Source organism: Engraulis encrasicolus, chromosome 10 (genome assembly GCF_034702125.1).
Source record: "Engraulis encrasicolus isolate BLACKSEA-1 chromosome 10, IST_EnEncr_1.0, whole genome shotgun sequence".
Taxonomy (NCBI): domain Eukaryota; kingdom Metazoa; phylum Chordata; class Actinopteri; order Clupeiformes; family Engraulidae; genus Engraulis; species Engraulis encrasicolus.
Window position 1 is genome coordinate 7,338,253 of NC_085866.1, and position 9,377 is coordinate 7,347,629.

The window sequence follows — 9,377 nt, forward strand, 5'->3', positions numbered from 1 at the left end:
ACTGAGCAGAGGGAGGTTGTTGAGGATGTTGTGGTCACCCTGTTTTTTACACAAACATGTTGGATCTAGCAACATGGTTGAATAAACACCTGTCAGATACACTTGGTACTGTGTGTTTAATCTGTGAACATTTATCATATGCACTCGTAGGTAAATCAGTGCGCATTGTACTGTTTCTCAGCAAGGGTCCTGCCAAATAAAGTACTCAAATTAACTCATTACATTTAGCTCATTCATGCGCATTCAAATTGCATAACTTATGGAAGGTGTCCATACATTGATGTTAACTTTCCTTCGGTAAGCTATGTTTTAAATTATGTACTGTACTTTTTTTTATCACTGGGAGAAATATGTGGAGAATGGTATCAGAAGATGGGCTACTTGTAGCCTTCAGACAACAGGGCACGGCAGGCTGGAGTGAGGAGAACCTGCAGTTGACAAGTGGGCGTGTACTGTCTGGGTAGCGGCTGTTCCCATGGGAACTGCTGTACACAAACCCGTGCGAAAGGAGTTGGCTAGCAAAGCCTGTGAGTTTGCCTTTTTCCCCCGTTTGTTTATTTTGTGTTTTAACTGATTTTTTTTTTTTAATTAAAGATAACATTCCGTTTAACCATCGTCCGGATCAGTTGTATCCAGGTTAAGTTTACAAGGTCTGGATACATTAATTTCTTGCATGAGTTTGTATGCTAGCAAGGAATAGCGTTAGCCCAATTTTGTAAACATTTGTCTGACTGAAGGCCTAAGCTTACTAAGCACATGTACCTACATTTCTGGAGGCAGCATTCATAAATCATACGTTGTGAGGTTTATTTGGTCTAAACCATATTCATGCACGCAATATTTACCGTTTATATTCTGATCTGAAAATGGTTTTGTGTTACATATCTAGGCAAAACAACCTAGGATAGCAAGGCTTGATAATGTCCGATCTAGAGGATGAGGATTACAGATTGGATGATTCAGAAGAGGATGGAGCTAAAGATTTGAATGTACAGGAGGAACAAAAGTCTGAACAGGAATATAAGGTAACCTTGGTCACTTTCTGAAAAAAAACTGTCTGTAACATGACATCCTCTGAGTTTGTGTGTGTGTGTGTGTGTGTGTGTGTGTGTGTGTGTGAGAGAGAGTGAGAAAGATTCTCCGACTTTTTCATCTTTTCCTCTTCACTTCATTCAGTTCCCTAGGTGTGAACTCAATCAAGACATGATTAAAGAAGGACTGTCTTTGTTATGCCGCACAGGAAATGGCATGTCACATGCCTTTGTTAAACTTGAACTAGTAGATAGGTGAGTCTCATCATAATATAATATAATATATTATTCATCACCCAAATTACATTTGACGTCCATCCATTCAAGGATATGTCGAAATAGTCTGTTGTCCCTTTCTATTCCTTATGTAGAGGCCTGACCGACATCAGTATCCTGGAGTCCTTTGTGCACCTGCGCTTCATAGACCTGTCCAATAACCACCTGACAGACCTGACGCCGCTGGCTGCCCTCACCCAGCTGCTCTGGCTGAAGTTGGATGGGAACCAGGTGAAGACGCTGAGGGGGAGGCTGCAGCCCCTCCACTACCTGCAGTGGTTCAGCCTCGCCAAGAACCGCCTCACGGACCTCGAGGGCCTCAGTTTCCCCGCCCTGGAGACGCTCAACCTGATTGGTTAGTGCTTGTGGAATCAGGGGAGCCAGGCAGCCTGTAGCGAAGGGGAGTAGAGTTGCCCAGCTGGGACTCGAACCCGGACCTTCTCGGGGTAGTTAACTGGGGCTCTGATGACCGCTACACCAAAGAGAAAGGCTTGTTTGCGTGACAGTCAGAACACATCCACAACCCTAGTGATGGTCACTCCATCACACAGGCTGACAGGCAGGTCAGGGCAGACAAACGGGTCAGTTCCGTTCCAGGCCCAGGGAGGGATGGGGTCCAGAAATTCCTCAGTATATTGTATTTGTTGGTGGGGGGCTTTTCAGATGGTAATGTCCCGAGCCCAAGGCTGTCAGTAGCCCTGAGTGAATTTGTTTTTTTTTTCTCAATCAGACTTTGAAGTTATAAGCACACTGATGTCACCAGAACAGGATTGAGTATTACATGTGAGCATTAGTTTACCTGATGTTCAGGTACTGCAGAGCCTTGAGGCCTTAGTTGATGCCATCTAGATTCTTCAGCTGGTTTTCCCGCAGATGAAGGAAACGCTCCAGTTTGAACACATGACATAGCAGTCTATTAGCACATTATTATACGTATGGTTGATTTTAATACCACAGTACAAGAGTAAAGAGCTGAGAGGGATAGTAACTACAAGCAGCCTATTCATTAAACCCCAAAACAAACGTACTGGATGAGGTAGGGATGGGATATCGGTATCGGTGTATCGGTTTCGGGTCCAGATATCGACATAATTCATTATTTATTTATTTTCCTGTTCTTCTGACTTCCTTTTCTGACTAAATAGTCTACTTGGGCCTACCTCAAGTTGAAACCCATGCATATATATGGTTTTGGTATAGGATCGGAGTGATATCGGTATCGGCAGATATCCAAATTTAGATATCGGGATCGGATCGGAAGTGAATTTTTTTTATCTGTGCATCCCTAGGATGAGTACTGGCGCCCCATGGCCTGGCATACGGTTTTGTAAGGGCCGCTCTGTAATGAACACAACATTGTTTTTTTGTTGTTGTTGTTTTTAATCAAATGATTCTGCTGCGGTTGCAGGTAACGGCATTCATTCTATCAGAGGTCTCCAGTGCCACCAACTGAGCAACCTGGTCTGTCTTGAACTGAGAGGAAATCGTCTGGAGAGCACAGATGGACTGTATTTGCCCAATCTACGACGACTTTACATGGTAAAAAGTTAAAAAAAAAGTAAAACATACAGTACCGGTCAAAAGTTTACAGTCACCATCCTTTCCCCCCAACATAATTTTTTCTGACAATTCAGCTTATTTTGCTTCAATTTCAGTTGGGGTGGGGGGGACTGGACTGACAGAGTTAAAGTCTTTCTTAGGTTTTCCTTCTGCCTTTGTTCTCAACAGAGGTGATCTGACCAATTAGCTCATCAACCTGGCTTAAGGGATGTTGTAATTAGGATCAACTGGTGTGGTTCCTTGAATTGGCTGGAGCAAAAAATGTAGTTTTTTGCGTTCTCCACCTCTGGCCACAAGCAACAGGAAAGTGAAGTGAATGCCCACCTGGGAAACTCCAAATACCATTGTCATTGTGACACAGCACCCCACAGCACACAATGAAACTGCATGTATGCCTCACCAGTGCAAGGGGGCAGCCCCCAATGGCTCCCAAAAGGTACCAGTGCGTCGAGATGGTACCATGCTCAGGTTACCTCAGTCATGGAGGAGGATGGGGGAGAGCACTGGTTAATTACTCCCCCCCACCCCTCAGTCATGGAGGAGGATGGGGGAGAGCACTGGTTAATTACTCCCCCCACCAACCTGGGCCAGGAGTCGAGCCAGCAACCTTTGGGCTACAAGTCTGACACCCTAATCGCTGCCCTAAAGGACGGAGGATACTAGTTTGACTTGTTTGACTCCAGCTCGGCCTGACCCCGTCGTTGTGTCCTTGAGCAAGATACTTAACCCCAAGTTGCTCCTGGTGGCGGGGTAGTACCCTGTGTGGCAGCCACTGCCATTGGTGTGTAAATGGGTGAATGTGAGGCATACAATGTAAAGTGCTTTTAGTGCTCGAAGGAGTAGAAAGGCGCTATATAAATGCAGTCCATTTACCATCTAGTTTGACTTGTACTTGTTTACCTTCAGGCCCAGAATGGCATCAAGAAGCTGGAGGGTCTCCACAAGCTGGAGCGTCTGACCACCCTCCATCTCCGGGACAACCAGCTGAAGAATCTAGATGGCATCAACTCCGGCCTGAAGGCTCTGCAGTACCTGAACGTCAGGTAATGCTCACATAACTGCATTTGTATACACCCGTCTCCAAAAGAGTTAGTTTGGAATAACAGCTAATAACCTGACTTTCAATTAATCACTTGGCTTCAGAAGTCACTCAATGTATTTTTGTACACGTTATCATTCGGGAGGGTTGTAGCTTTCATCTGAGTGACTTCTGTAGCTGTAGCTGTTATTTCAAACAGATGGATAGGCGACAACACTTTTGGAGACGGCTGTATAGCGCTTTTCCACTCAAAGCGCTTCACATTCTATGCCTCACATTCACCTGTTCACACTCATTCACACACCGGTGGCAGTGGCTGCCATGCAGGGCACCACCCTGCCACCAGGAGCAACTTGGGGTTAAGTATTTTGCTTAAGGACACATTTATTGGGTCAGGCAGAGCGGGGCTCGAACCTGCAACCTTCTGGAACCAGCATCCGGCCCACAAGCCTTATGTTTGACACCCCTGCAATGAATGTTCATCTTTGAAGGGGAGTTAATGAGATAAGTTGTATGTGATCGCACAGATCTGGAGTGCGTCTTAATATGCGACCTTGCCTCCTCCACTTGCGCTTGTCTCCTCGTCCCGCCTCCTGGCCCCTCCTCCGTGGAGAAAACGATAAAGTTTCCCAGCTGTCAGCCTAGCCACAACAACTTCTGAGGGACTGTTTTTCATTCACCATCCCAATTGCAAATGAGAAAAAGACTCTACAATTGAGCTTTTGCAAGATATTGAAATATAATGCTGTTGTCAGTGATGTCATCATGACGAGAAGCAAGTGGAGGAGGCAAGGGAAGGAGGCAAGGTCGCATATTAAAACGCACTCCTGGTGTACTTCTTAATCAAAGACTCCATTCTGTCCATTCTGTCCATGTACTCTTCCTGACCCCATCGATGTGTCCTTCAGATACTTAATCCAAGTTTCTTCTGGTGGCAAGGTGGTACCTGCCCTGCGTGGCAGCCACTGCCAACAGTGTGAGAATGTGAGTATGAGGCATAAAATGTAAAGCGCTTTGAGTGCTCGTAGGCGTGGAAAGGCGATATATAAATGCAGTCCATTATCTTTTAGGCGTAACCTGAGTGCGCTGAACAGTCTGACGGTGGTGGCGGACACCTTTTGTGTGCCCCGGAGATGAGTTGTATATGATCGTACACATCAGGTGTACGTGTACTTCCTAATCAAAGACTCCTGTGTATCCTCTTGTGTCCTCTTCTCCTTTTAAAGGGGTAACCTGATTTTCGACCTGAGTGCGCTGAACAGTCTGACGGCGGTGGCGGACACCCTGCGTGCCCTGGTGCTGGCGGAGAACCCGGTGGGGGAGGTGGACGACTACAGGCTGTACGTGCTGTCACAGCTCCCCCTACTGGAGCGGCTGGATAAGGACCCCGTCAGGGACGAGGAGAAGGCCGACGCCTTGGAGAGGCAAAAGGTACCATACTTGTAGTACAGTAGCAGCAGAGATTCTTTAAGTTTAGAGATATGCCAACATAATAGGTTTCTATGGGCACCTAACATGACCAGGTTCCAGTCTGCCTAAAGGGGAGTGTCATAATGCTCCTAGCATTGAATAGAACAGTCTTCAGGTCTGCCTAGGTCTGCCTAAAGGGGGATTTCCCCCCCAATAATAGACGGTTTCATGGAACGTTTGCTTGTTGCTTGGTGACATAATATGGCCCGAAGTAAACTTCCGGTCTACTAATGTTTTGGTAGGCTGGAATCTGTCGACACTGCCAATATAACAAACGGTTTTAATATTGGTGAAAAAAATGCGTTTTATTTTTTTTGTTCTGCGGTAGGGTGCAACTTCACTTCTGGTACCAATCCGCTGACAAACGTGACGCGGATAATTAATGTGTAGGCCTACATGATGCCCAGTCTGCATATCTTACCAAAGCAGGTTGCCACATTTCGTGATTTAAAAAAAAAAAAAAACGGGACACATTGTCGTGCGAGCGTGAACCATTTATGATATGTGTTTATTGCAATGGTCTAATATGAATTTGTGCACTATTTTTTTTTTAAAACGGGGACGTTATTTCACTTTACTGGACAGACCATAACAAACCTAGCCTACAGTAGGCTAGAAACCTTGGGGTGTACGTTTTCGTGAAAATAGCCAACTTTGTAAGCGCTTGAAGATAGCATTCATACTTTGCAGTATTTTCTCTTTCGAGCGCGAACCAGGATGTTACAGGTACTGTCGTGCATTCGTGCCTGTGTGAGGCTGCCTTTTGATTCAATCTGAAAGGACCACCTGTGTATCAGTGGCAGCGACAGATAAACAGACAGACAGACGAAACCTCTTTTCCACCAAATACCAGAGTAGGCTATTTTACCTAAAATCAGGTAACCATGTGGTCACGGACATTCAATATTTGCTTAAAAACACCCTGTACACGAGTGACGAGTCACAACCAGCTAATGACAACATGTGAGTTCAAGCCAGCAACTTGACTCAAAGCATACACAGCACAACAAAAAACAAAACCCTGTTCAACCATGCAGACGTCCCTGACTACTGTATTAAACTTGCCTTACCTTAAAACTTTTCTTGACCCCGGCACATCTCGTAATTTTGTCGATATAATCCACATTTTGACGTAGCAGCCAAGCCAGTGCTAATCAGTCAGTCGTATCCTGTGTTAGCATTGCTATTAACCTCGACATCAAGGACGTCTGCTGAATTGTCCAAAATAAATACAATCCGGCCGTTTATCCTTTTCTTCAGCAGATGACAGTTTGGGTATTTCGTCGTCCTTGTCCCAAGAAGTTTAGTAGTAACAGCTACTGTTCAGAACTTGAAGGAATCGTTGCGACTACATTTACTAAATTAACCTGTAACCGTGTAGGCAGATGCAAGCCCAACTAAGTCCCTAATTCCTACAACAAACACAAACTGTAATTCTACATAATTTTATGCTGCCGTATTTTTAGGCACACCATCACCCGACCAATGTTGCCAAAGTGCCATCACTGCTTTCCTTTACATTGAGGCTATGTGAGGCTACATTAATATGATTAATACGATCGTGAAGTTTTTACATCTAGGCTACCCCAAAAATGGACGCGTAGTGCCCCCCTATGGGTGATTGCTGTCATAAAAATGGAAAACAACATTTATTTTTCATTTTCTGTGCCACTCTCAAGTGAAATACCGCGCTTGTGTAGCTGTGTTGATCCGATGCAGTGTATTGTTTGCGGAAGTGTACCGGAAATTAAGTTAGGGCCATAGAATGTTCATGCCTTGTTTTTGTTTTGACTGTAAACGTTCCATGAAACCGTCTATAGAACCCGGAAACAATGGGCCAATGGAACCTCTCTCTCTCTACTCTCTCTGGTAGTAGCTTAAAGCTTCTCGCACATCCAAACGTCTGACCTGGGAGCAGGACAAACATATGACCAGATACAAGGCTACGTCCTTCAGATGTGTAGTCTGAAGAAGGGTTTTCACCTGAAACGTCACAGAAAAAAATCAGTGGGAGTAAAAAATCCTGGTTGAAGCGGACCTTTTCTCTTTTTATTGAGACAAATGGTATCGCCATGGGGGTGAAACATTAGAAACACTCAGGATGGAGGTCAAAAGTGCCTCCTGTCCATTCCTGTTACTTGTGGCCTCTTGTCTCCATGTTCCCCTGCCTCCCTGGAGAAAACCCTGCTGACAACCTAGGCAGAGGCTTTTCCCCATTCAACATCCCCATTGCAAATTATATAATGACTTTTGAATTGTGCTTTTGCGAGATATTGAATTAAAGTTTAATATTCAATTGAAGAGTTCCATTGCAAAATGAAAGTGTATCCACCATGTTTTACTTGAATTGTATTGACTGTTCAGAAGACCTATCGTCTATGTGTGAATTCTTGCCATTCAAATATTTTGAGAGCATTATGTTAATGCATTTTGCAATGCAATGCAATGCAATGGAATGGAATACCTAATACAAAAATGTCAATTTCTTAAAATGTTCTAAAATGGACACACACACCCTTTTGCAATGAAACTCTTCAATTCCACCAAATGTTGCGTCAGGAGGCCACGGGCAACAGGAAAAGGCAGGAGGAACTAGTTTGACTTGCACCCTTAAAGGGACAGTTTGGTCAATTTCAACATGCAGTTGTATTGCTCACGCTACCCTTGACTTGTCAGTACCTGGTGATGCCACATTTTTCGGCTCAGCCCTTTCCGAGATATGAGTAATTCTAATGGCGGCAGCGTTTGTTTACATTTTTAAAAAATGAAACGTAGGCCAACTACAAATATTTTCCCAAAAGGTACTGCTGTTTGCTAGTTGTCTGCTGATGTTTTATAACCTTTTGGATGTTTTTGGGAATAAATAAATATGTTTTTTTGAAATGTAAACGAAGAGCTGCCCCCATTACAATGACCAGGATCTCGGAAACGGCTGAAGAAGAAGAAAAAAAAATCTCAGGCCCTGACAAGTCCAGGGTAGTGTGAGCATTACAACTGCATGTTGAAATTGACCAAACTGTCCCTTTAAGCTTCTGGAACTGATGCCAGTTAACATAGTTAATTAGCCCTGCCGTCCATAATAAAGTCTAAAAGACCAAAAAAAACATATTTAATTAACAGAGCTGAGTGTGGAAAGTTGCATGTACAGTATAATTGTATTATACACCAGAAGTACTGTATTTGTTGTATGAAGGGTGTCGGCTGGACACTCCAGAGCAGAGTTTTCTGACAGCATAACTCATACCAACTCATTTGGACATAAGAAGGCCATCACTTCCTCATAGTTTGTGGCCAACCTGCAGTTGGTTACTTCCCTCTTATGCCCAGGGTTTTTGGATGAAGACTTTAATGAAGTCTTGTCAATGAGTGAATTCAATGAAGTCTTGTCATTTGATTATGTCAACTATCTATCTACTATGTTTAGTTGTTACGCTTAATCATCTTTCTCCCCCTCCCCAGGATTTGGCAGGATTTGGTGACGGCGAAGAACCCAAAGATTGAAAACAGCACCATCATTCGGCCGTCTTTGCAGTGTGTGCAGAACACCCTTGTATCTGTCCATTCCAGAGCCTCATAGATGCCAATGGAGCCATGGTGCTGCGTATGAGGCTGTATGACAGTTACCCATTGAATGTGCATACAACGTTTACCCATTTTTGATGAACGTATTTATTTTTTTAATAAATGTTGTATGTACAGATGAATACGAGCATTTAATTAAATGTTTTCTGTGATGTATGGATTTGTAAACATTTCATTATTGTAGGGAACTTTAGCACATTAAATTTGAACCGAGGAGAGAATGCAAGGGATTGAAAAAAGGTGCATGGTTTTGGTTATGTTGATGTGGTATGAGAATTCCAGGGCATCTCTGGACAAGCCTGACCAGTTTTTAATGTTTTTTTTTTTTTTTCAACAGTGCTATTGACAATAGATGTAATACAGTACAGTCGGTATAGGTGTGATACTTTACAACCATAGGTGGGTGTGTTACTGGCAGG

At 43.9% G+C, this 9,377-nt stretch overlaps 1 protein-coding gene across 3 annotated transcripts; it reads left to right on the forward strand.

The window, feature by feature from the left end:
* Window positions 1-425: 425 nt before the first annotated feature.
* Window positions 426-9,080, forward strand: lrrc23 (leucine rich repeat containing 23). 3 transcript variants are annotated; one of them, XM_063209563.1, is made up of 8 exons: window positions 426-527; window positions 890-1,025; window positions 1,177-1,286; window positions 1,403-1,662; window positions 2,716-2,846; window positions 3,774-3,910; window positions 5,133-5,337; window positions 8,836-9,080. In XM_063209563.1, exons 2-8 carry the CDS (start codon window positions 921-923, stop codon window positions 8,875-8,877), a joined length of 990 nt encoding a protein of 329 aa, XP_063065633.1. In that variant the 5' UTR covers window positions 426-527; window positions 890-920; the 3' UTR covers window positions 8,878-9,080. The 3 variants fall into 3 exon arrangements, with proteins under 3 accessions (XP_063065633.1, XP_063065635.1, XP_063065634.1); XM_063209565.1 differs by lacking the exon at window positions 426-527 and adding an exon at window positions 534-650 and having other exon boundaries at window positions 904-1,025; XM_063209564.1 differs by lacking the exon at window positions 426-527 and adding an exon at window positions 535-650.
* Window positions 9,081-9,377: the final 297 nt, after the last annotated feature.

What these genes read in the sequence shown, in the direction of transcription:
- lrrc23 (XM_063209563.1), top strand. Translation starts at nt 921, where the DNA reads ATGTCCGATCTAGAGGATGAGGATTACAGATTGGATGATTCAGAAGAG. An exon ending in AAACTTGAACTAGTAGATAG is followed by an intron (nt 1,287 to 1,402) that starts GTGAGTCTCATC and finishes TTCCTTATGTAG; the next exon opens with AGGCCTGACCGACATCAGTA. An exon ending in ATCTACGACGACTTTACATG is followed by an intron (nt 2,847 to 3,773) that starts GTAAAAAGTTAA and finishes GTTTACCTTCAG; the next exon opens with GCCCAGAATGGCATCAAGAA.